This window comes from Podarcis liolepis, assembly GCF_965112155.1.
Source record: "Podarcis liolepis genome assembly, chromosome: 6".
Taxonomy (NCBI): Eukaryota; Metazoa; Chordata; class Lepidosauria; order Squamata; family Lacertidae; genus Podarcis; species Podarcis liolepis.
The window spans coordinates 74,730,428-74,757,907 of record NC_139559.1 but is presented as its reverse complement, the minus strand read 5'-3'; the positions used below and the strand labels follow the sequence as shown (position 1 = coordinate 74,757,907).

The window sequence follows — 27,480 nt, the reverse complement described above, 5'->3', positions numbered from 1 at the left end:
AGTTTTCCTATGCCTGCTGTAAGCTGATGGCATCCTCTGTGAAGTATCCTCACAGATGGGATACCTGCCCCAAAATTGCCCAGGTGCACCTGGAAAATTTATTCTTACCAGACACATTTTTGCTTTGAAACTATTTTTTTTGCTGCGTAGGAGAGCTGAAAATAATGCCAATCTATTTCATATCTGGCAATCAATGGGCCCCTTACATTTCAGATAGTACATGGGTAAAGGTAAAGTTAAAGGGACCCCTGACCATTAGGTCCAGTCGTGACAGACTCTGGGGTTGTGGCGCTCATCTCGCTTTATTGGCCGAGGGAGCCGGCGTACAGCTTCCGGGTCATGTGGCCAGCATGACTAAGCCACTTCTGGCCAACCAGAGCAGCACACGGAAACACTGTTTACCTTCCCACCAGAGCGGTACCTATTTATCTATTTGCACTTTGACGTGCTTTCGAACTGCTAGGTTGGCAGGAGCAGGAACCGAGCAATATGAGCTCACCCCATTAAGGGGATTCGAACCGCCGACCTTCTGATCGGCAAGTCCTAGGCTCTATGGTTTAACCCACAGCGCCACCCGCGTCCCTAGCACATGGGTAGATGAGTCTAAAAACCTGGGACACAAATTTTCACGGCCTTCTAGCAGCTATCATGACTCATTTACCAGAAGTAATGTAGTTAGTGTTTACTCCAGAAGTGTATACCCAATTCTGACCAAACTAAGCCTCCTAGAACAAAATATATATCAGGAGGTTTCTAAAAAATAGGCACTCCCCCCCCTTACCTTCACACAATTTGAAATTATGTATTAGACTACCAGCCCACAAAGGGAAAAATGGCACACAGGAAAAGTATGGAAGCTTGTATTTCTGGCATCCTTCTACATATTTGAAAATAGCACATACACACACTCTCCTTGGCCCAAACTGATAGCTCGGCACAACAAAGGGCTCTTAACAGCTGGGCTTTGCAGCTGAAGGTGGATATCCCCATCTGCTCCCTTCCCCAAATATTCAGTGCTTAAACTGAGCCAGTATTTGCTCAATAAGAGAAGCTGCCTTCAGTGCCAGGTCTCAGCTCTGAACATATGAAGACTAAAGCAAAGGAACACCAGGCATGTGCTAACTTTTTTCCAGTTCAGTAGCCTTGATCAGCCTACATATTACCCCCTAAAAAACAAAACTAAACAAAAACCCAAGTGAAAAACACAAAGGAAAATAACCACATTTGGAAAAGAGATGTGTGCTGCTACTAAGCTTCTGTGAAGAAGCCGAAAGCAAAAAGAAGATCCAAATTTATATTTTTTGCCCAGACCTGTTACCCATAAAGAGCCATTCCCAGCAAACTTTGCAGCCAACTATGTACATTAATCTTTTTCTGCCAAGCAGTGCCTGGTAGGTTCCAGCATCTGTGAAGTACTGAAGGGCCTCTAAACACGTGCAAAATACCTTTGGTCAAAAATATACCACTCCAATTAACCTGAACACGTTAAGGAGCAGGGAGAACGTGGGAATTCCTAGAATAAACTGCAGGTACCCAGAGCAAAGCAGCTATCAAGATTTCACTTCTATTTCTCCCTCATCAACAAACAGAATGCAGTTTGTTGTGTGCTAAGATTGTGTTTTAAGAAGTTTGTCCTGAGCAGGACCCACTAGTTGAGGAAGAACAAACAGGCAGAAAGAAATATGCCAAGAATGTGACTGGATTTTATGAATAAAGGTTAAGGATCTCCTTAAGAACAACTAGTATCTATTTCTCATGGATAAGGGAGTAGATACAAACCATTAATTAATAGTGAATGAGCAAACTAAATATAACTCGTACGTATAACTTCCTTATACACTAAATGCAACCAATACTTTTTCAGCTGCCCAATCGTCCCTCAGGTTCCTGTTTCTCAGCCCACTGCTTTTTCTGCAGTCCACCTTCAGACATATTATCCCCTGGTCATTGTCTCCTCTGCTCAGGACACAGTTTGTCCCACAAAACTGCTCCTTCCCCTAGAAAATGTAAGGATTAAATCCCAGCCATTCTGACAACTTTCCCATTCCTCACTGAAGCTGAACGACAAACATTCCAAGCAATGAGAAAGCACGTTTACATTCCATGCTACCCTGCCGTCTCAGCTAATCAGCATCCAGAGGGTTCACTTCCATGCGTGATACAATATTGATGTCTTTTCCTATTCTATCTTGTAAGTTCTGTCTCTGTTGTCTTAGGAGACCCCCACATGCCATTATCTCATGAGCATTACTAGTCCCGTGTTACTTCCGAATTCCATCTTTTGTCAAATAGTCAACAGATGGGCCTGTCATAGAACTGCTTTAAAAAAAACACCATCAGCTACGGTGCATATCAGCATCGATTTCTGTCCTCAAGAAACCAGTATTGTGATTTCAAAGCTAAAATGGACAGCTACTGGATTAATGGATTCCTGCAGCTCATAGTCAAAATGGCCAAATGAGAGTAGCAGCTCTTTCAATATGATTTTTATGAGAGGGTAAAGAATTGCAGAGAATAAAGCTACAGAAAACTAGGGCTGAATGATTGAAGATGATTGTGCATGCCCTCTACATACCGCAGCATGCCAAAAACTTATTCCCCCTTCCTCCAGCCTATTTTTTTGGCAAGAGTCAGGATGAATGGTTCCGTATTGGGTGTGAAATTTGGGATTAAAAAGTAGCAATGATGGAAACAATTGTTTTGGAATGGGGGACTGAAAATGAATGCAAATCCCTTAAAAAGAAAGACCCAGCATATCACAAGCTAAGCAGTGTGACAGCCTTTTCCAAGTAAACTTATCTTTGTGAAATGGAGGAAAACTGGGGTAAGGAAGAGCTAACTTACAACAGCAGGGATTTTGCAGGCCTTTTTGTTCCACAAGACAGTGGCACAATGGGTCACGGTATCTGGCTGCTAACCAGAAGGTTTGAGCCCACCCAGGGATGGCTGTGGGAAGGATTCCTGCATTGAAGGGAGTTGGACTAGATGGCCTTTGGTGTCCCTTCCAAGTCTAGAATTCTATGAATGGAAACTTCCCTTCCCATGCATCCCTCTAGCTTTTGGGTTGAAGTCTTCAAGGCGTCTGCTGTCACCCGTTTCGACTTTTCTTATTTATTTATTTATTTATTTATTTGTCTGTTTGTTTTCACATACAGTGGTCCCTTGGGTTAAGTACTCAATTCGTTTTGGAGGTCTGTACTTAACCTGAAACTGTTCTTAACCTGAAGACCACTTTAGCTATTGGGGCCTTCTGCTGCCGCTGCACCGCTGGAGCACGATTTCTGTTCTCATCCTGAAGCAAAGTTCTTAACCTGAAGCACTATTTCTGGGTGAGCGGAGTCTGTAACCTGAAGCGTCTGTAACCTGAAGCGTATGTAACCCGAGGTACCACTGTATTCCATTACAATACAAATGTACCAAAGCCAACACTATTTCCTCCCCCCCCATACATTTACATGTATATTTCCTCAATCCATCATATTATTATTTTCGCCATCCTCCCACTTCCCTCCGCCCCCACTCGATTTCCTCCAAGTTATACAATTTACAATAATCTTTTCATTCTACAGCCTTCTCAAGTCATCTATATATTCTTTATTATCTTTCCTTACTAATTTTTCTTCCATCCAGTACTTCACATTCTAATCTAGGCATATTCGACTTTTCTTGTACTGATTATCTGTAATGCTTCTCTGGAGAAGGCATGCAGCAGGCATGCTGCAAAACCATGGAGATGCAAGTCTCATCCCTTCAATAAATGTCCTTTTGGACTCAATGGAATGGCATCTGACAAACTGTAAAATCCTTATTGCACTATTGAACTTATGCTGGGAAAATGGAATTGTGCAGTTGGGCTCCAGGGCTGGAGAAGGGCAAAGATGGCTTATGACCAACTCCTCGGCTTCACCCATTATTCCTGGTTACAACTGTGCCCAACTGTTTCCTTGTGGTATTGTGGAATATTCCAAGGCCAATATTTATATATTGCAGGTATACTTAAATTCACTGGTTTCAAAGCTGTACAGGCATGATCCCAAAGCTAGAGCTGAAAAGGACAAGGAGCCAGGGGCACCTTCTATCCTAGTCAGCATGAAGCAGCAAGATTTCAGGATACAGCGATAAATTTGCCACATGGCTCCACTCCGACATCTCATTAGGATCGGTCTGTTAGCTGCAATCCTACATTCACTGATTTGGAAGTAAGTCTCACTGAATGAAATGGAGCATGCCTTGGAGTAAAAACACATAGGGTTGTCTTCAGAATCCTATCTCACTGTTCCATTGAGCAGAATGTGTGTCTATAGTTTTATATATTTTTATTTATCCATGTGTACCCTGCTCCTCGGGATGCAGGTGGTGCTGTGGGTTAAACCACAGAGCCTAGGACTTGCTGATCAGAAGGTCAGCGGTTCGAATCCCCATGACGGGGTGATCTCCCGTTGTTTGGTCTCTGCTCCTGCCAACCTAGCAGTTTGAAAGCACAACAAAGTGCAATAATAATAATAATTTATTTACACCCCGCCCATCTGGCTGAGTTTCCCCAGCCACTCTGGGCGGCTCCCAATCAAGTATTAAAAACAACACAGTAAGTAGATAAATAGGTACCACTCCGGCGGGAAGGTAAATGGCGTTTCTGTGCGCTGCTCTGGTTCGCCAGAAGAGGCTTAGTCATGCTGGCCACATGACCCAGAAGCTGTATGTCGGCTCCCTCGGCCAATAAAGCGAGATGAGCGCTGCAGCCCCAGAGTCGGCCACAACTGTACCTAATGGTCAGGGGTCCCTTTACTTTTACCTTTACCCCGCTCCTCAGCCAAAAAAGGTCCTAGAGCAACTTACATTCAATCAAAACAAGACAGTTCTTAACCACAGGCTTACAATACAGCAACAACAACATACACAAGGGGGAAAGGACAGGCATGGAAGAAGAAAATAAAAACCAAAATTCAGGCACTAGTTTTCTAAACAGCTGTTCCTATAATGACCAGCTGGCACAGTTCAGGGGCAGGAGGTGCCTGATGGAGCTGTAGTTCCAGTAAAAAGGATGAAATGTTGTCCAGCCCAGACAATGAGGTATCCAGCTCTGAGGACCTTCTGGTGGTTCCCTCACGGTGAGACGTGAAGCTACGGGGAACCAGATAGAGGGCCATTTTGGTAGTGGCGCTTGTCCTGTGGAACACCCTCTCATCAGATGTCAAACTGATAAACAACTATTTGATTGTAGAAGACATCTGAAGGCAACCCTGTTCAGGAAAGGTTTTAATGGTTGATGTGTTATTGTGTTTTTAATATTTTGTTGGGAGCTGCCCAGAGAGGCTGGGGCAACCCAGTCACGATGGGTGACATATGATTATTATGATTATTATGATTATTATTCCTGCTTCCTATTCCCCCCATCCACTGAGGCAGCCTGATGGAATGGCTCCTCTGGGGAGGGGAGATGAGGCCTGATGGGGCTGGCCTGTCACAGCAGAGCCAGTGGAGCGAGCTCTGCTTCTCAGATCTCCCGGTGCTGGAATGCAAAATTCAAGCAAGGCTCTGCAATAGGATGAAAATGTATTTTTGCACATGAATGTTCATGTGTGTGAGCATGTCTGTGCACACACAGAGCACTTTTAACAATGGAATTGTGCATCATATTTCAGGAGGAAAGGAATGCCGAGCTACAGAATGGCTCACATTTTAAGCCATGATCCGTATTCTTGCAAAGAGCTGTTCTCCCATTCCTCCGTAGAGGAGCTTTCAGCACTGGCATTAGCTGAATTGTCAAGATCAGGTGCTGTGAGTACTAAAGCTGTCTTTCGCCATTAAGGGTTTGTTTTCCCCAGTAATCAAGAGAAGCTCTCAGCTCATTTTCCGGAAGAGGCCTGGCAGATTATTTCAGAAACAGCTTTAATTTTCTCCTACTTTACACCTTGGGGCAACGTCTTCAAGATGTGCTTATCATCCTCATAAAATTGTGAAATGCGTTCCTTCCTAATAGGACCAATGTCTTGCGCTCTAAGCAAAGGATGCTTCTTACTGAAGATACAAATCTCCAATGTGCGTTACTGTTTTGTACCATTGACTACCGCATTTTTCATAAAAAGCTATTTCAGCAACACAAAGGCATGGGGTGTAGAGAAAGACGGCCATTCTGCACAACTGAAGGTAAATCCACAGAACACTTGGGAAGTGGAGCCCTTACTTCTCTCGCGCACAAGACCTTGGCATAATTCCCTCCCTGCCTTAGAAAGAAATACAATGTGTATCCTATATGCATTTCTGCCCAGGGTGTGCGTAATGTTGCACTTCCTGTGATCTCAAATCGCAGTGTTTCATGCCAATAAATTGTAATGCATCTTCCTGCTAATGAATCACAGACAGTCAATAAGGCAGAATGGCTCATTCAGGAGTGCAAACTGATACTTTACAGGTGTAGTTTGTGGCCTTCTTTCTAAGAGAGAGAGAGAGAGAAACACAACTCCAGACATTCAACTACATATTTACTTAGACACTCTTGTCATTTCGAGATAGCGCACACTTCCTTTCCAGCTTCAAGGTTCTTCGCTCGAGAACCTAAACATCTCATATAAAATGAACACCTGTGATTCCATCAGACTGGACAGGATATTATAGTTTGGCTATGAAAATATGGCTCAATAAAGTGTTGATTTTAGATATCAGTCCCCAGTTATAAAGAGTATGGAAGACAAAAGGGTTTTTGACAGACACCATAAATATATATTTTTCATAGTAGCACTGTAATTACATATATGTGCTCTCTCTCTCTCTCTCTCTCTCTCTCTCTCTCACACACACACACACACACACACACACACACAATACACATATATACACACACACAGGTTCCTGAAAAGGAATATTTACATGACAAGAAGCATATCTAGATTATACCACTTTCTCCGGGGAAAGCCACAACAGTGAATTGTAGGAACTGTAATTAGGCAATTTTTTAGTAATTCCAGTAGTTTCTAATTCTCTCACAGAGCTCACTGGAGAAAGGTGAAAGTAAACTTAGCCTGTAGGTCTAGGTCGTCAATAGGATAGTTACAACTACCATGCCAAAAAAAACCCCCACTCATCATTGTATTAATTGGATTGTTGCAATGTGCTTTGTGTGGGGCAACCCTTAACAGTGGTCCAGAAGCTACAGCAAGTACAGAATGCAGCAGCAAGGTGTGCTCTATCTATCTCTGTGTTGAAAGAGTTATGCCAGCTACCAATACGCTGCCAGTCAAGTCTAAGGTCTTGCTTTTGGTTTATAGAGCCCTGAGCAACTTGGGACCAGATCGCCTCCTGCCACTTCAGTCCTCTCAAGAGACTTTCTTAGGGGTGCCATAGGTTCCAAGAGTTTGTCTTATGGCCACTAATGCCAGATCCTTTTAGTGTGGTGACATCTGCCCTTCGGACTACAGTATTAGCATTTAGGTGCCCACTTAAAGGTCCCCCTTTCACCCAGGCTTTCCCTGAGGGGTGAGCCAACCACCTTGATTCATCCATCACAAATCAGTACATCAGATTAACACATTTTGCATTTGTTTTATGAATGTAATGTTACTGTATCATTAGATACATTGGAAGGACCAAAATATGGCCTCTTTCGATCAATGAACAGACGACACAACAGCCCTTGCAACCCATTAATGGATCGCTTTCAGAGGAAGATTATGTATGGACAAATTTAATGATATTTGGAACATATTTACTGAAGCCACCATGACCCATGAATCAATGGACATTTGAGGGAAACAGCAAGTTTATCCATTTACATACATGTTATGTAGTTCTGCAATCTTAATTATAATTTACTGTCGTATTATTGTTTTTTCCTCAACCTTTTAAAATGTTTTATGTATTCTTTCTCTTTCCCCCTCTCTTTTTGCTTTTAGCTCATTGTACTACTCTTAATAAAATTATTTTTGAAAAATGAGTATGTTTGTGTTGATTTTACATTGTTCACCACAGTCTTTTTTGCCTTTAGATCGGTGATATATGCAAATAAATAAATCCACTTGGTGGCTATTATAGACAGACATGTATTGCTAGACGACTAAGACTCCCTTCATGTACACCTTAGGGGGGTATGGAAGTAGTCACAAATGTGATGGCAACCCACAGCTCCAATTATGTGTGAACTAAGTCTACAATCCTGTACCAGTCTTTATCCAGTCTATTTATTTATTTTTAATAATGTTTAGCGCTTGTGGTATGTTTTTTAGTTTGCTTAGCAAGTCATTATTTACTGACAATAAATATATTTCCTGAACCAATGGTGAAAGGATTTAATTGTCAGTCAAACATCACTAATATACTTTACTCAAGAGTTCTGTTTGGCTAAGGAAATCCCTGTTTCCAGGACAGCTTAATTTATCAAATGTTCCATTAAAATGCCACGACATGCACTGTCAAATACTGAATAAGGGTCACTAAGTGCTTATGTACACTCAGGGAAACTTGTCACTCACTTTCAATGATATTTTTTTAAAGCTGTATTCATTGTGGATGTCTTTATTAATAGTCAATCTTCTAAAGCCCTTTCTTGTGCTCCATTCATTACAATGACGGTCTGGCAGACACCGGCACATCAAAATTGATTGACTGACATTATGAGCCAATTCACTGACTGCTTACATTTGTGCAATCCTACTGAAGGTGACAGAACTACACCAGAGGAAGGGGGTACTGCATCCACCCACCACCCTTGCTCTAGCTGATGATTTCCCCTGAAAGTTGCAAGTGCTGTGCTTTGTTCAATGGCTGCCATGGCGGTGAGCAAGCTCTGCTCATGCTTAACTATATGCCTTGGCCCAGTATACCTGAAGGAGCATCTCCACCTCCATTGTTCAGCCCCAACACTGAGGTCCAGCTCTGAGGGCCTTCTGGCGGCTGCCTCACTGCGAGATGTGAGGTTACAGGGAAGCAAGCAGAGGGCCTTCTCGGTAGTGGAGCCTTCCCTGTGGAATGCCCTCCCATCAGATGTCAAGGAAATAAACAACTATCTGACTTTTAGAAGGCATCTGAAGGCAGCCAGCTTCAGGCAAGTTTTTAATGTTTGATATTTTGTTGCATTAATTTGTTGTTGTTGTTGTTGTTGTTGTTGTTGTTGTTGTTGTTGTTGTTGTTGTTGTTATGTTGGGAAACCCAGCCAGATCAGCGTGGTATAAATAAATAATTATTATTTTTAACTAGGCCTTGAGATTTTCAGCTGCCTCCTGTTCAGTTGTAATGTCTCTCTATGTATGGAATACAGTGCTACCTCGGGTCAAGAACTTAATTCGTTCCGGAGGTCCATTCTTAACCTGAAACTGTTCTTAACCTGAGGTACCACTTTAGCTAATGGGGCCTCCCATAGTTGCCGTGCTGCTGCCGTACTCATCCTGTTCTCATCCTGAAGCAAAGTTCTTAACCCAAGGTACTATTTCTGGGTTAGTGGAGTCTGTAACCTGAAGCGCCTGTAACCCGAGGTACCACTGTACATGGTCAATGCAAGGCCACATTTCCTATGCTGCATGCTCTGGAGAACCAAATAATATCATTCTTGAGTATCTTAGGAGAAGATAAAAACAACTAGACTCTAGACAGTCACCACAGTGAGTATTCTGACTTACTCTTTCTCTCGTTCTAAGATTCTGACAAATTTTTATGAGGTTTTTTCCTCCCTAAATTGCGGCTGAAATGTGGAGTACTGAATTTAAAACTGGAATCAGAAACTGAAAGAAATCAAAATTGACAGATGCATCCATTCCCTAGTGGAGAGGTTCTCCAAAATCACATCAAATAGCTGTTGTCTCACACTTCCCAGTGCATTTCCTATCACTTTCTTTATCCACTAAAATGGTTTTTTAAAGCGTGAGCTTGTTGTACCAAGTCCACTTTAATTGTGCAACCTGCATTTGCTGGTGTGCAATTGAATCCCATCTGAAAATTAGCATCAGCCCCTTGCAAATTATATTGTTCAGCTCAACTCCCGTCAGGGCCATGTGAATCATAAGAGTTAATGGAGCTATATTTTGGATAATCTGAATACAATTCCTTTTGTACCAAACATCAATTCAAAGCACTGTCAACTGCTTTGATAGTGACAAAGGCTTAATTCTTAGCATGATGATTTTTGAACCTACTGTTTAAACTGCCTCTATTACAATGCAAAGGCAATTATATATCAAGTTTCCTTCTATTTTTAATATTTACCATAACACAATAATTTACTTTACTGTAATCACTAGTTGATATTCTTTTGTACACTCATCTCTGCTTTTTCTCTCATTTGAGCAGAGGATGCCATTCACTTGCTCATTAAGTTCATTGGGGGGGGGGGAACTTTCTGAGTATTGTCTAAGTAAATAAATAAATAAAAGCAATGCACACCCTATTGAGAATTATATGCTTTTCGAGGGATATGAACAAAAAACTTCCTAAAAGCCCTAATTACACAGAGCATTTTATTATAAGCACCAAGAGATTTCTACTCAGGCTGCAAAAATCTATCCTCATTTGGTGATAAATTTACCGTTACAATAAGGATAGTTTGTAACTGAATGCATGGCTACATTCAACTACATTACATGCATTACTGTTTGCTGTTGTACAAACAATGTATTTGCACACAGAACTGGAGAAGAAAATAGTTTTTTAAGCAAGCAGTCGGTGGCATAAACACATTTCTTTTGCCCTACTTTTGCCTCTAGTTAAACAAGTTTTGCAAGTTCCCGAACCATAAAACCCTGCTGAACCTGTTTACAAGATGTGAAAACAGGATTAATATATGCGCCATGATCAGCTGTCTCTCGGACTAGACCTCCACTCCTCTTCTCCAGCCCCTATGGGAACTTCCTTTGCATCAAAGCTCAACTTACTTTGTCAGGGAAGTCCATCTTCAGCTCAGAGACACTTTTACACCAGTAGGCGGCCGTTTTCTCACTGATGAGCTCAATGTTCAGGAAAGAGCCTTGGCCTGGACCATAGATGGGGCCTGAGGTAACGCCACGTATTATTCTCGGAGAAACGTTTGTTACAATGTCCTATTAACACAATGAGAGAGAAAAAATAAGTTAAACAACAAGAAGAAGATATAGAATCATAGAATCATAGAGTTGGAAGAGACCACAAGGGCCATCGAGTCCAACCCCCTGCCAAGCAGGAAACACCATCAGAGCACTCCTGACATATGGTTGTCAAGCCTCTGCTTAAAGACCTCCAAAGAATGAGACTCCACCACACTCCTTGGCAGCAAATTCCACTGTCAAACAGCTCTTACTGTCAGGAAGTTCTTCCTAATGTTTAACTACCACAGTAGTGCAGGAAAAAGTGGTTTTGGAGAAAATGTAGAAATGTCGTGATAGAGGAAAGCCTGCCACGTATATCTGAACAGATGCCTGCTAATTTTACAGCAAAAACGTAGCTATGGCATTACTGTTTCGCCAGGTGCTGTGCAGTATGTAAGAGGAATCTGACAAACACAAGGAAGACAGCAGAGAAGGGGCAGGGGGAGGAATGGAATGGGTAAAAGGAGTGATACAGAAAGCAGTTGGCCTAGTAGGCCATGGATGGTGTTAAAGACACAGACAAACTGAGCTACCACTTAGAGTCTGGGTTCAACCATATCTGGGATGTGGCTATTTCAGAACAACTAACTGGGCTTAGAGGGGTTGCAATAGGTATTGTAAAGACTTTTGATGTAACAACCTGGTCCCCTTTCTTTTCATAGGGAAGTAGATAGCAAATTTCTCCCAGCAACTTCACAAACGTGTTTGTGGAAAGCCTACATTGACCATTAATGTTTTAATAATACAGTGGTACGTTGGGTTACATACGCTTCAGGTTACAGACTCTGCTAACCCAGAAATATTACCTCGGGTTACGAACTTTGCTTCAGGATGAGAACAGAAATTGTGCTCAGGCGGCGCAGCAGCAGGCCCCATTAGGTAAAGTGGTGCTTCAGGTTAAGAACAGTTTCAGGTTAAGAATGGACCTCCAGAACGAATTAAGTACGTAACCAGAGGTACCACTGTATGTGAAATGATGCTATCAGCTCAATGCTCTGTTGTTGTTGTTGTTGTTGTTGTTGTTGTTGTTGTTGTTGTTGTGCAGAGACTTATTAAATTTACTGATAATAATAACAATAACAACAACAACAATAATATACAGATAGAGGCAATTCCCACCTATCTTTTGAGTGTCTGAAGATGGGGACACAGACAATGCTGTCTTATTGGCCATACATTCCCAAAAGTTGCAAAGCTAGATGTGGACCTGGGACCACACCAAGAGAGCTCAGCAACCACTAGGCACTCAGAGTCAATGATATGGACAATATCAAGAGTCCAATATTATAATATGCTATAATCAAACCACTTCAGATCAAAACCATAAAGTTATAAGGAAATCTTCATCCTGTGGAGGAAAGCAAAATTAAGCTTCTTTTTTATTTTTTCTCTCCCTACCTATATATGTGTGTGTGTATGTGTTTTTAAGACACTTAATTCAGAAAAAAAATGCTGTATGTTAATAAGTTATTTTGGCAATTTATAATAAAAAATGATTTTTTTGGGGTAAAGGCCATTTAGTTAAGGATTTCATAGAATTATTTGGTTAAGTACCCCTACTCACCATCTTGTCACTTCTGGAGAGATAACATGAACCCCCATTAGTATATAGCAATTAAGGTCAATTTACATATTTTAATTAAGATCCATCCCATATAAAACAATTAGGGTAATAGGCATACTAACTGATTTCATAACATTTGGACGTTTTTCCAACTAGATAGACAGGAAACCTTAATTAGCATTAATTAGTGCTGATCTGCATATGTTTGATAAGGCATACCCTCACCACAAATGATTATTTATTCCTGAATCTGCCAAATGCTACAGTTGCAGAGGATAAAGGGACTTGCTTCATATTGTATGTAAATGTCTAGTGATTTCTATTTGTTTTTCTGTTTGGACTATTTATTATAAAATAAATGGCGAGAAATGGTGTGAATGTACAAATATGTACATTCGCATATAGAGAAAGCATGCCAATTAATGTGCAGTGGTTAATCAGCACTGCTGACATTTCAGTGATAACTGGGGAAAGGATAATAGCAGTTAGAACTTTTCCTGTCGTATATTCTCCTTACATCCCAAGGCACTGCATGTCAATAAAGTTTTCAGTTAATTTTCCAGCTGCCTCTGAAGATGTGGGCATTATGATACACAAAGAAATGCAGTCCTGTTGTCAGCTTTATTAATTTTCATTAATGATCTACCTACGCTACCTTTCCCTTTCCCTCAGTTTTGTCCAGCAGTTATATTCACAAAGCGTCTTGTTATTTCATCATTTTGTTTGATTATTTGATCATTTTGTTTGACATTAAATATCACAGAGAACTTCTTTTCAAAAAACCAAACAAACCCAACCCTTAAATATTTAGGTATAATCTCTGAAATGTTTTGATCCTCTTTAATTTGTTTCTAAGCTGTAGGGTTGATAATGTTGCAGCATTCCTGCTTGTAAACCGCCATAAATTTTGTTGATCGATTCTTGTCTTTTCTTTCTTGTAACCGAGGATCTGTTTTCTCTCTTATTTTAATTGTGGATTGTGATCTCCTTGGGCTATGAGCAATGAAGCTTGTGTAGTTTTATAAACTGTATAGATATTTTAAGATCACAGAGATGGGACTAAACCTATGGATCACCTCGTACAGTTCCATCCCCAAGGGAAGGATAGATTGGCTATGTAAAGCTATCACATAGCCAATTCACATTCAGGACAATGCTTTGCACTTACACAAAATGAGTGTGAGGTTCCACCATTTGCCCTAATGCTTTAAACAGCCATGGCTTCCCCCAGAGAAGCCTGCGAAGTGTAGTTTGCTATGGCTGCTGAGAGTTGCCAGGAGACCCCTGTTCTCACAGCGGTTTAACGATCCATCTTTCTTCCCAGAGAACTCCAGCTCTGTGAGGGGGAACAGGGGTCTCTCAGTAACTCTTAACAACCGTAACAAACTGCAGTGCTGCTAATGCTCCACCCATGCGAACAAAAAATTCCCCATCCCACCTCATGCAACTGCTAAGCCCCCCTTTCACCTTCCCAACCCCATTTCTGAAGCCACTTCTCTTGTCTATTTTGCAACCTCATGTCCATGTTTCCTCCTCCCCAGTGCTGGATAATATAAGCTAATCAAGCTATAGCTTAGGGCTCCACTCTCTTGAGGACCTCCAAAAAATTTAAAGAAAAAAACACCTGTATGTACATTTCCAAAATGTAAGATAAAAAATAAATAAAATAAAACCTACATACAGCAACAGTGTTTTGTGTTGTGTAGGCTACTGTGATGTAAGTAACGGGCCGCACCTGCTAGCCTGCTCCCTAAAATATCACTGGTTTGCTCATTTCTATATATAGGGTGCCTACATTCTGCATGGACTGGTCATGCAAATGGCTTTAGATATCTATTCGGTCCATAAATTACCATAAAGCATATATTCAACACTCCCTCCTTTTCTGCAACTCCTCTTCCAAACAGACCACTCCCATTGTGACCTCCTTGTCCCAAACACTGCAGCTACTAAGCCTCCTCTACACCTTACAGTGGTACCTCGGGTTACATACGCTTCAGGTTACAGACTCCACTAACCCAGAAATAGTACCTCGGGTTAAGAACTATGCTTCAGGATGAGAACAGAAATCGTGCTCCAGTGGCGTGGCAGCAGCGGGAGGCCCCATTAGCTAACAGTTTCAGGCTAAGAACGGACCTCCCGAACGAATTTAGTACTTAACCCGAGGTACCACTGTACACTGAAATATGAATCTGCCTTCTATTACCCTGCAGCCCCTATTGTACCCCATTTCACCTCCACTCCCTATTTCTCCTTCCTACTCCCAGCTTCCCCTCACCCCTCCTTGTACAAAACCCAACCCATTTCCATGCCTCCTCCTACCTCCTATTTGGCAGCCCCCTAATGCAATTTTGATGAACTGAATGTTTGGATGATTTTTTAAAAAACAGATTTATTCTTTAAAATATATAAATTGCCACATTATGAATGTGCATTTTAACTATTGGGATGCTCCAGACAAGTTGTTCATAGTCTTATTGAACTGCATTTTTTGTCATATGGCTATAAACCACCTCGAACATATAAGGAAAGTTGTAAGTAATATTGACATGGGAGGAAACCAGACCATCCAGTGTCCTATTTTCCAGGGATAGTCCCAGATTTACACAAGCCATCCTGGTTTCTGACTTGATCCCAGAATATCCTGCTTTTCCTTATGACGTCCCTATTTTCATTCGAGAAATGTTGGAGGATATGGAGTTACGCAACCCCCGAGACAAGGAGATAAGTAACTTTACAACCTTTAGAAGACATCTGAAGGCAGGCCTGCATAGAGAAGTTTTTAAATGTTCACATTTTTATTATGTTTTTATATACGTTGGAAGCTGTCCAGAGTGTCTGGGGCAACTTCAATCAGATGGGTGGGGTATAAATAATTAAAAATATTTTAGAATAGGATGTCCCTATTTTCATCAGAGAAATATTGAAGGATATAGGAAACTGGGTTGATGGCAATTGTGAAAAACAAATTAGGATTTCCACAGGTAAAATAATAATAATAATAATAATAATAATAATAATAAGAAGAAGAAGAAGAAGAAGAAGAAGAAGAAGAAGAATTTATTTATACCCTGCCGTCCCCGGCCAGAGCCAGGCTCAGGGCGGCTAACACCAGTAAAATTACAGTAAAAACATAATAGGAATTTTTTTAAAAAAATACAGGTTAAAATGCAATTTAAAATGCAGCCTCATTTTAAAGTAGCTGATAAATCAAGTCCATAAGGGGAGGGAAACATAAGAGTCAGACCAAGTCCAAACCAAAGGCCAGGCGGAACAGCTCTGTCTTGCAGGCCCTGCGGAAAAATGTCAAGTCCCGCAGGGTCCTAGTCTCTTGTGACAGAGCGTTCCACCAAGTCGGGGCCAGTACTGAAAAGGCCCTGGCCCTAGTTGAGTCCAATCTAACCACCTTGTGACCTGGGACCTACAAAATGTTGTCAATTGTGGACCTTAAGGTCCTCCGCGGGGCATACCAGGAGAGGCGGTCCCATAGGTACGTGGGTCCTAGGCCTCATTCCATGGGTGCCCTGCATTCCACTCAATGCTCCCCCACTGCAGTTCAAGGAATTATCAAGGAATTATCATACATGCCAACTGACTGTAAAACCCAGTCCCCCACACCCCGCTTTCAAACCTCACTTATTCCCGACTTCACCCAGAGAAACATGGCCTAGGTATCAGACTCCTATGCAAGCTCTTCTTCTGGTGGGGAAGCTGTGATCACAGCCACTCTTATCCAGGGAGCTGGAGAGGCAGGCATGCCTAATCAGAGGAGCAGGAGGTGGCAGCAACACCTTCAACTGCAGGTTGAAACACAGGGGACTTTCAGATGCCAGAGCGTCTCCACCCCCATCGTTCTGCCCGGACACTGAGGTCCAGCGCCGAGGGCCTTCTGGCGGTTCCCTCATTGCGAGAAGCAAAGCTACAGGGAAATAGGCAGAGGGCCTTCTCGGTAGTGGCGCCCGCCCTTTGGAATGCCCTCCCACCAGATGTCAAAGAGAACAACTACCAGACTTTTAGAAGACATCTGAAGGCAGCCCCGTTTAGGAAGATTTTAATGTTTGATGCATTACAGTATTTTGTTGGAAGCTGCCCAGAGTGGCTGGGGAAGCCCTATCAGATGGGTGGGGTATAAATTATTTATTATTATTATTATTATTATTATTATTATTATTATTAACATTTTCATGTGGGATTTAACCATATACTGGACAATTCAAATGTCACAAATATAATTGGTTGAGAGCTCTGCCGCAACAAACCCACCTCCCCCAAAACATGGACTTTTTGTGATAGGGAAAGTGAGGGAGGAAAGTCCTGGAAAGTGTGGGATGACATTTGCTTTGATGCAGCAACATCAAACCTGCCTACAGACAAATCAGAATAGCCAACATTGTCTAATTGGGATGAACACTCAATAAGAAGGTCATCTGGAAGTCCCCCCCCCCCCCCAATCATCCACACAGGTTAATTGAAACGATTCAAAGTCTACCGAGTCTTCAGCAAAACTCATCACATCTTGCCTGGAAAGGAGCTTTGCAGTGTTTGGACTCTCAGAAGCAAAAGAGACTAGGACAAATGCCAGCCTGGAAGCACATTGCTTTTTAGGCCCCGTTTTCCACAATTATTTACAAGTGAAAATGTTTTTACAAAGTAAATAAATAAATCATACATATGCTTGTGGTGAATCACACACACACACACACACACACACACACACACACACGTAACAAATAAGGTAAGAATTCACTGCACTCTAATTGCACTCTAATATAAATGAATTAGACTAAATCATCTTAAACTTATTTTGCACTGGTTCAGGTACGGGGGAAACAGCTGCTTTGCATTACAAATGTCTGTAGACAAATGAAGGTCTTCAACATGGATAATTTTACAAAGAACAAATTTTATTACATCTTTCTCACATTATACATTTCCTCAATTGCAATCTACTCTTGAGGGCCTCCTTAAATATTGTTACTTTTCCAAATGGATTGTGGAAAATGGAACTGAATAAATTGAAACACAAAATATATTTATTGGCACAAGTTAGAGGGCTGCACTGTTACTGCTCACATTTCCCCCTCCTTAATTGTTGCTTCAGGCTCATTTCCCAGTTTGATATAATTTTTGTTACCACTGCATTTGAAATTTCTCTCTCTCTCTCTTATTTACTCACTATGACATGGTGTCTGATTTACTGGGGCTCGAAAGGATTTTGTTTGTGGTTGTTCAGTGACATCACAGCATCATGTGTCAAATTAATCACACCACTTTGTCTGCTATGTGGTACCTGATTTTGTTTTCAGAGTCACATGACTCTATTTGTCAACAGTTGCAAATGGAGTAGAAGTGGAATTGTAACCCAACAAGTTAGCCAACAAAGAAATGCTACAACCCTAAATATCTATATATAGATATATAACCTTTCTTCATCATTTATCTTACTGCAGATTTAGTGTATTTAATGGCCAACTACATGCAAAATGCACTTTGTGTCACAGTGTGTGTGATTCCTGTAAACCTTCTGCATACTTAAAACCAAACACGGAAGAACAAAAGTCAGCCATGACACACATGCAAAACAAACGTGTCAAAATGACAGTATTGACTTCTGTAAAGAATCAATCTTCTCTCTCTCTCTCTCTCTTACACACACACACACACACACACACACACGCACACACACACACCATTTATTGCATTGACCAGCCCAATCCTATCTGTTTGTGGACAAGGTATTTAAGCATAAAACCTCATTCTTCTCCAGATCACAATATCTGGCTGGACACCTGAATTGATTTGAGTCCAAAGGCACTCTGGACCACATCAGTGAGGCCGAGAGGGGGATCTTGTCACCTGAGTAGCCCAGGACCTCAATACACACTGCCCAGGCTTGCTTGTGCCCTGGGGAGGTCACTTTGATGCTGCTAATGCAGCAGTTTGACTTTGTCTCTGAAGGTGTGCTCCATTGTCTCTTGAGACAAATGGATGCCAACAACAACAGCAAAAAGGTGTATTGGTGCAAGGAACAAATTTTGTGTTTCCTTGGATCCTGGCCACAGATTCCAGTTGCCACAGAGACTATATACTTTGGCACATTGGGTCAGATCCAGAGACAGAGACGGCAGAATTCCACTCTCTCAACCGGGTTTTCCAAGCTCCTCCTGCCTGCACCCATTGAAGGTCACTCCTGAGGGTCAAGGGACCTTAGGGAATGGGGGGGAGGAGCTGTAGAACTACAGGAAAACGGAGATAAATAAGTGGGGCTCCCTTGAGCCAGTGTACAGTAAGTACTTTTCTGCTTACACTAGGTATTTATTGGACCCAAGCCAATATGAGCACATTCAATGCCCTCTTTCGATCCACCATGTGTGTCTAAGTCAGTTTCATATATTCTGTTAAGCTCTCAGGTAAATTGTCAGTTTAAGTTGCAACTCAGCTAGGAGGGCACAGATATAGCAAACATCCAGATGTACCAAACTAGAATTAAGGATCTCACATTTCTGTTCAAGGAGAGAATGTGATAAAAGTTCACAGAAGTCACCAGTGAATAAAAAAACTAACGGAAAATGAAGTCAGAAACCTGAAATAAACTAACCAAGAGTATCCCCTTAGATGAAGAAGAAGAAGAAGAAGAAGAAGAAGAAGAAGAAGAAGAAGAAGAAGAAGAAGGAGGTACAAAATCCAGGAAGCCTACAACCAACTTGGTGGCTGTCACTGCTTTCATGTAGAAAGTGCACCTCTACAATGGGGAGGAACGTTAATGAGACAGAATTAAATGCTTAAGGCAGATCTTTTGTTAACTTTGGAATATGAAATTGTTGTATTTAGTGAACTGTGTGACCTTTGTCAGTTTCCCTTCATTATAGATGATGTAAAGGTTTAAACAAAGTGATCACATTATGTCTTTTTCAGAAGTTAATTTATATGACCTTTCCTCATCTAGAGAGCTTTTTAGGTGCTTTGAAGTAAGTTCCAGAGTGTAACAGTGGTTACTTCTTACTAAATGTCAGCACTGGAAGAAAGACAGTCACAATGGCCTTATTGTGAACAATTCCACAGGGATGTCTTACGAAACTATTCTGGGGGGTGGGTGGGGGGATGACTTTCATGTCTCCGTAAAACATAATTGTAGCTAAAGTTTGAACAGGCACTCAGTTGTAGCATGCAAGAACAGACTTCATGTTCTTAACAGAATACATTACTGAATTTGTGATCGAAATCCACAATCCACAGATGCTTTATTTTGGAGCACTGGGTTAGTTCCAAATTGAAGTCATTTGCACTTTATTCCCATTGGGATCAATGGGGTTTCTGTTAAGTCATGACTCCCTTTGCACATTTATTTCAAAGGGACTTGTGTGCAACTGACTTCATGGTGATCCAGTCATGGTGTGACTCACACCTGCTTTCCTGTGTTTGTCTGTAACTTGTGCAGTGGGAAACCGCTTGATTAAAAAGCTCCAGTCATCCTTAGCTGTGATGGGAGCCTCCTTGAATAGAAGATTCGCCACTGCAGGATAATAATAATAATAATAATAATAATAATAATAATAATAATAATAATATATTTCTATCCCACCCATCTGGCTGGGTTTCCCCAGCCACTCTGGGCGGCTTCCAACCAAATATTAAAAACAATACAGCATCAGACATTAAAAACTTCCCTAAACAGGGCCGCCTTCAGTTGTTTTTAAAAAGTAAAATAGTTGTTTATTGCCTTGACATCTGCTGGGAGGGTGTTCCACAGGGCAGGTGCCACTACTGAGAAGGCCCTCTGCCTGGTTCCCTGTAACCTCACTTCTCGCAGCGAGGGAACCGCCAGAAGGCCCTCAGCGCTGGACCTCAGTGTCCAGCCTGGATGATGGGGGTGGAGACGCTCCTTCAGGTATATAGGACCGAGGCCGTTTAGTGTTTTAAAGGTCAGCACCAACACTTTGAATTGTGCTCGGAAACGTACTGGGAGCCAATAAAGATCTTTCAGGACCAGTGTTATATGGTCTCAGTGGCCACTCCCAGTCACCAGTCCAGCTGCCGCATTCTGGATTAATTGCAGTTTCCGAGTCACCTTCAAAGGTAGCCCCACGTAAAGCGCATTGCAGCAGTCCAAGTGAGAGATAACTAGAGTATGCACCACACTGGCAAGACAGTCTGTGGGCAGGTAGGGTTAAAGGCTCCCTTGCTTACCCTGAGAAGCAGGACTGGCTCAAGATATTTTACTGTAAAAGAGAAAGTGGCACTATAATTGGGATACTCTATACAGTTCTGGTCAACTCATCTCTAAAGGGTATTGATTGAGTTGGAAAAGCTTCAGAAAAAGGCAACCAAAATGATTGAGGGGATAGAGATGAGGAAAGGTTGAAGTATTTAACAGGAGCATGGAATTGTAGAGTTGGAAGGGACCACAAGCCCAGGGTTTCCTAAACTTGGGTTCCCTGTCATTTTTGGACTACAATTCCCATCATTCCTGACCACTGGTCCAGCTAGCTACGGGTGATGGGAGTTGTAGCCCAACAACAGCTGGTGTTCCAAGTTTTGGAAACCCTGATCTAGTCTGAACCCCCTGCAATGTGGGGATCTCAGCTAAAGCATCCATGACAGACGGCCACCCAACCTCTGCTTAAAAACCTACAAGAGAGCCTGCAACCTCCCGAGGGAGACTGTTTCGGTTTAGAGAAAAGGCAAGCAAGAAGTGACAGGACAGAAATTATAAAACAAAAGCATGCCACGGAGGAAGTGGGTTCACTAGAGTTCGTGGACATCCAACAAAGTGGAACATTAGAAAATTCGGCAGAGATAAAAGAAAGGATGTCTTCCTATAGCTCATGGTTAAACTATGGAACTTGCTCCCACAAATAACAATAATAAAATAATAACAATAATAGTAATAATAATTTATTATTTGTACCCCGCCTATCTGGCTGGGTTTCCCCAGCCACTCTGGGCAACTTCCAACAAAGATTAAAAATACATTTAAATATCACACATTAAAAACTTCCCTGAACAGGGCTGCCTTCAGATGTCTTCTAAATGTCAGGTAGTTGTTTATCTCTTTGACATCTGGTGGGAGGGCGTTCTACAGGGAGGGTGCCACTACCGAGAAGGCCCTCTGCCTGGTTTCCTGATGCTTTGCTTCTCGCAATGAGGGAACCACCAGAAGGACCTTGGCGCTGGACCTCAGCGTCCAGGCAGAATGATGGAGGTGGAGACGCTCCTTCAGGTATACTGGGCCGAGGGCATTTATTTATTTATTTATTTTCAATATATATTTATTAAGGTTTTTCAATACAAAAAAACATATTCAGTGAAATAACATTAATTATTTAACATCTTTTCATCATCACTTTGGACTCCCTCGCACCTCCCCCACACACTTGCATCGTTATAAAATTATTTCCATGCAAATTATCATTTTGTTCATAGTCTTTAGATTCAGTCATTAAAATATGGTTAAACTTAAGTCTAGTTTAGTGATAGACAGTTATTTCTGTTCTGGCATCCCTATCAACATTCAGCCAAATTACAATATTTTTGTAAATAAATCTTCTAAAAGTCAGATAGTTGTTTATTTCCTTGACATCTGATGGGAGGGCATTCCACAGGGCAGGCACCACTACCAAGAAGGCCCTCTGCCTGGTTCCCTGTAACCTCATATTTCGCAGTGAGGAAACTGCCAGGAGGCCCTCGGAGCTGGACCTCAGTGTCCAGGAAGAACGATGGGGGTGGAGATGCTCCTTCAGGTATACCGGGCCGAGGGCATTTAGGGCTTTAAAGGTCAGCAACAACACTTTGAATTGTGCTTAGAAACGTGCCGGGAACCAATGTAGGTCTTTCAAGACCGGTGTTATATGGTCTCGGTGGCCGTCACCAGTCTAGGGGCCGCTTGGCTGGTTTTAAAAGAGGATTGCAGAGGTTCATAGTGGATAAGGCTATCAGTGGCTACTAGCCATGGTGGCTATATTCTGCCTCCATGGCAGCGGCGTAGCGTGAGTTCTCAGCACCCGGGGCAACGCAAGTAATTTGCGCCCCCTAACCCGGGGCAAGGCAAGTAATTTGCGCCCCCCCTAACCCGCGAGTTGCCGCTGGCGCTGCCGCCCAAACGACGCCGCTTGCCCGGAGGAGGAGGGGGGCAGAGAGGCGAGGAAAATGCAACTGCCCAGCAGCTGCAGCAGCACCGGCGGAGGCGGGGCTGTGAAGAGGGGCTGCCTGGCGCGTCCTCCGCGGCGAGCGCTGAGAGCCGCTGCCTGCCGGGCGCCTTCAGCCCGGACGCGCGCACAGCTCGGCGGTTCCGCAAGACATGCGGCTCCGCTACAGCCTGCGCCCGAGGCTCTTCGGCGACTCCGGAGGCAGCGAGCGCGCCCCCCCCAGATGTTGCGCCCGGTGCGGCCGGCACCCCTGGCACCCCCCACGCTACGCCACTGCTCCATGGTCAGGGGCAGTGATGCTTCTGGGTACCAGTTTCTGGAAACCACACAAGGGGAGAGTGCTTTTGTGCTAAGGTGCTGCTTGAGGGTTTCCCATAGGCAGCTGGGTGGTCTTTGTGAGAACAGGATGCTGGACTAGATGGGCCACTGGCCTGATCCAGCAAGCTGGATGTGAAAATAAATATGCAATGCAGAGCGGGTAAGACAGAAGTAAGTCATTATGAGAGAAGACACAGGATGTTGTGGGTATAAAAGGCAAAATAGATAGATGGTCATGCAAATTTCAAATCCTCTGTGCCTTTCATAAAGATGACCCTCTTTCTGCCCAGTCAGGGAGAAGCGCAGCTAAAGAAAGCACTTAATCAATATTTCAGTATTATCCCAGGATTGCTCACGTATGCTTGTGAGAGAAACTAAATCCACCACTCTGTGGGGAATGGTACAACTGTTCATTTAGCTTGGATAATTTGCTTGTTCCTTCAGTGGGCGTCCCTAGAGCTTGTGTCATAATTAAAAAGGAAGTCCCAGTATCTGAATAAAATAATGTTAGGCTTTTATTCATTGTTGTTTTCATGTTACAAAACAAACTTTAATAGAAATGTGGCTTCCCCAACTCAGCACACATAAAGGAGCTTTAATCTAACAGAACAAACTCATACAAGTCAGAAGTAGTAGCAAATTCTCTTTATCCCTCTTGTGTGAGGTAACCATATGGAAGCATGCCGACCTGTTTTGCATGTTGCATTAAACCATAGTTAAACTATGTACTTTGTTCCTCCCCTACTTCTCCTGATGCCATATTGTTGGAAATTAAGTCATGGTCTGTCATGGCATTATGTATGAACCCAGACTCATGGTTTATTTCAGGCATAGGCAACCTCGGCCCTCCAGATGTTTTGGGACTACAATTCCCATCATCCCTGACCACTGGTCCTGTTAGCTAGGGATCATGGGAGTTGTAGTCCCAAAACATCTGGAGGGCTGAGGTTGCCTGTGCCTGGTTTATTTCTTTTCAATAATCCACCAGCTGTAACCAAGGTTTGTTTCTGACTTACTGTCGGTGGTTTGTTTGGAGAGACGAACCACAAACCGTCATTTGGACATAACGCTAAGCCAAACCATGGCTTAACTCCCAGCAGCATCACAGAAGCAGTGGAGAAATGATGTGATCACATACTGCATGTTCATCCTTAAACCATGCCTGGGCTTGCACAGTATATTTCCAGAAGCCACAGCATAGGCTCCTGTCTCTATGTGGTGAGAAGACGAAGCAAGGAGAGCCAGAAGAGTGATGGTGGCATTAGAAAGCAGTGGTGGGGTTGGGGGGAAATTTGCAAACCGGGAAAATGCACAGAACCGTATGCAGCTAGGAGGAGAAATCAGGGGATGGGATGAAAGGGGGAGACTACAAAAGCAGAAATTACAATAGAGGAGGGTGGAGGAGAGGTGAAAAAGCAAATTTGGCTGCTTTTTTTTGACCCTGAATCTTCTTTTTAAAATGAAAATTAAATTTTAAATTCCTTTCCTCCCCCACAGCCAACTGATTTTTTCTTGACTGAGCTGGCCTGTTTAGGTTTGCAGAGAATGATGATTTTGTGGTGGACCATTAGCCAATTTACTTTGTCTTAAGGTGCCACCAGGCTCCTTGTTTTTGCTGCAAAAGACTAAGAGGACAACCTCTCTGGAAACTCATTAACTTTAGAAAAGAACACAGAGGGAAGGTAATTGATTTGTAAATATCAGTTGATGGCTGAAATATCCATTATCTACTTTGTGCCAAGTTAAAAGAAAATATACATTTAAAAATAGATATATTTCCACATAAGCGGACAACAAAATAAAGCACAGGCTTAAATAAATAAATATAATAATAATAATAATAATAATAATAATAATAATAATAATAATAATAATAATTTATTTATTCCCTGGCCAGAGCCAGGCTCAGGGCAGCTAACACCAGTAAAATTACAGTAAAAACATAATAGGAATTTTTTTAAAAAAAAATACAGGTTAAAATGCAATTTAAAATGCAGCCTCATTTAAAAAGTAGCCCATAGATCAAAACCATAAGGGGAGGGAAACATAAGGGTCAGACTGAGTCCAAACCAAAGGCCAGGCGGAACAGCTCTGTCTTGCAGGCCCTGCGGAAAGATGTCAAGTCCTGCAGGGCCCTAGTCTCTTGTGACAGAGCGTTCCACCAAGTCGGGGCCAGTACTGAAAAGGCCCGGCCCTAGTTGAGACCAATCTAACCACCTTGCTACTTGGGACCTCCAAGATGTTGTCATTTGTGGACCTTAAGGTCCTCCGCGGGGCATACCAGGAGAGGCGGTCCTGTAGGTACATGCAAAATAAAACAACTGCAGCACTGTGAGTACATATTGGAAGAGAGTGAGATGTTCATGCATTGCTCCTCAGGAAGGATCATGCCAGAAACCAAGAAAGAAGCCTTGGAATGACTCCTGCCTTCAGATCCTGGTGAGTCATTGCCAGTCAAAGTAGACAACGGGTTAGATACATCAGATCAATCATCTTTGTATAAGACAGTCACTCATGCATTGTTTAGTCTAATAAAAGCACAGCAAGAAAGTAAACCTCAAAGCAAATTTAGAGTAAACACGAAACCTCAAGAAAAATGTTTTTCTTTTCTTTTTTCAAGTATTGTGCTGATATTTTAAATAAAACAGCTACTCTTGCTTCTAATGCTCTTACAAAAGTTCAGCATCTCGATTGGTTCCAGAAGCATTAAATACAAATAAACACTGGGGAAAATATAAAAAAATTGAAACTCTCATGCATTTCTGACATCTATATTTGACAGCATTTTTCCAGACCTTTAGAATGCTTCTTCTGCCATTACAAAAACATTATTTTAAGAAGCTATTATGTCCTACACCACTTAGCCTTGACAAACAATTACGACATATCACATTCAACAGAATACAAAAAGTAATCTGTATGACAAGGTTAAAATTAGACTTTGAACAATAGGTGCTTTGCAGAGCAATTCCAAACTCTGTGCTGCTTTATGAAATTTTCCACTGAGGGGGGAAATATGGGGGAAGGGAGGGGGAGAGAAAGAAAAGTGAAGGACATCTGTCATGGAAGGCTGAGAGGACACACCATCCTGGAAGTTAGATGAAAACTTTATTGTCTCTCTCCAGTAAGGAAGGAAGAGGCACCAGAAACTCTTGGCTCCACTCAAGTATAGCTAGTAACGAAACCTTATACTACCATCCACACAGCACCTGAAAAACCGACTGAGAATATTTGTGCAGTCAAATATTTCATTATATTCATGACAATATTTCTGAACTGTATGAATAATACAATTAAACTCCCATAATCCAGAACCATTGGCTATGCTGGCTGCGACTGAAGGCAGCTGTAGCACAAAATATCAGCCGGGGGCACCGGGTTGGGTAAGGCTGGTCTAGATCTGTTGCGGGACAGAACTTTGCTTGGAGAATTTAGTGCAACTAGTACAATCAACTAGTACAAGCAACTAGTACAATAAAAAGCAGAGGCATCACCTTGATGACAAAGGTCCGTATAGTTAAAGCTATGGTTTTCCCAGTAGTGATATATGGAAGTGGTAGCTGGACCATTAAGAAGGCTGATCGCTGAAGAATTGATGCTTTTGAATTATGGTGCTGGAGGAGACTCTTGAGAGCCCCATGGACTGCAAGAAGATCAAACCTATCCATTCTGAAGGAAATCAGCCCTGAGTGCTCACTGGAAGGACAGATCCTGAAGCTGAGGCTCCAATACTTTGGCCACCTCATGAGAAGAAAAGACTCCCTGGAAAAGACCCTGATGTTGGGAAAGATGGAGGGCACAAGGAGAAGGGACAACAGAGGACAAGATGGTTGGACAGTGTTCTCGAAGCTACGGACATGGGTTTGACCAAACTGTGGGAGGCGGTGGAAGACAGGAGTGCCTGTCTGGTCCCATGGGGTCACGAAGAGCCGGACACGACTAAACGACTAAACAACAACAACAAGTGCAATCATCAAGTGCATGGATGTCATAAAGTCTGATGCAATCTTCACTGCCTCATTCCTTTGGTGGTGCTACTTTGGGGAGGGTGTAAGACAGCCCCCTTGTGTTAATGGAGATGGGGTTTTAACTTGGGTGAGTGTTGTTTTATTTGGAAGGTGGAGTTGTTTGAAATTGTTGTTAAATGTATGTTAATTTAGATTTTTGTATTTGTGGGCTGGAGGATTGTTTATGGGCTTTGGTTGGGGAATGTATTATTTATTAGTGTGTCTTTTGATTATATTTGGTTATTTTTATTTTTATTATGTTCTGACTATTTTTATTATGTATTTTGTGCTTTGTACATTATAACTTTGTGCTGTGAACTGCCCTGAAACCTATGGCAAAGGGATGTGGGTGGCACTGTGGTCTAAACCGCTGAGACTCTTGGGCTTGCTGATCAGAAGGT

At 42.3% G+C, this 27,480-nt stretch overlaps 1 protein-coding gene across 4 annotated transcripts in view; it reads right to left on the bottom strand.

Moving 5' to 3' along the window:
* Positions 1 to 27,480, bottom strand: part of DPYD (dihydropyrimidine dehydrogenase) — a 490,336-nt gene that overhangs the window by 155,032 nt on the left and 307,824 nt on the right. For 3 of the 4 annotated variants that reach the window (XM_083510989.1, XM_083510986.1, XM_083510987.1), the window contains one exon: positions 10,857 to 11,021. The exons of the other annotated variant lie outside the window; for it this stretch is intronic. In XM_083510989.1, the coding sequence (XP_083367115.1) occupies positions 10,857 to 11,021 (165 nt within the window). The remainder of the gene's footprint in view (positions 1 to 10,856; positions 11,022 to 27,480) is intronic. 4 annotated transcript variants of the gene reach the window in all.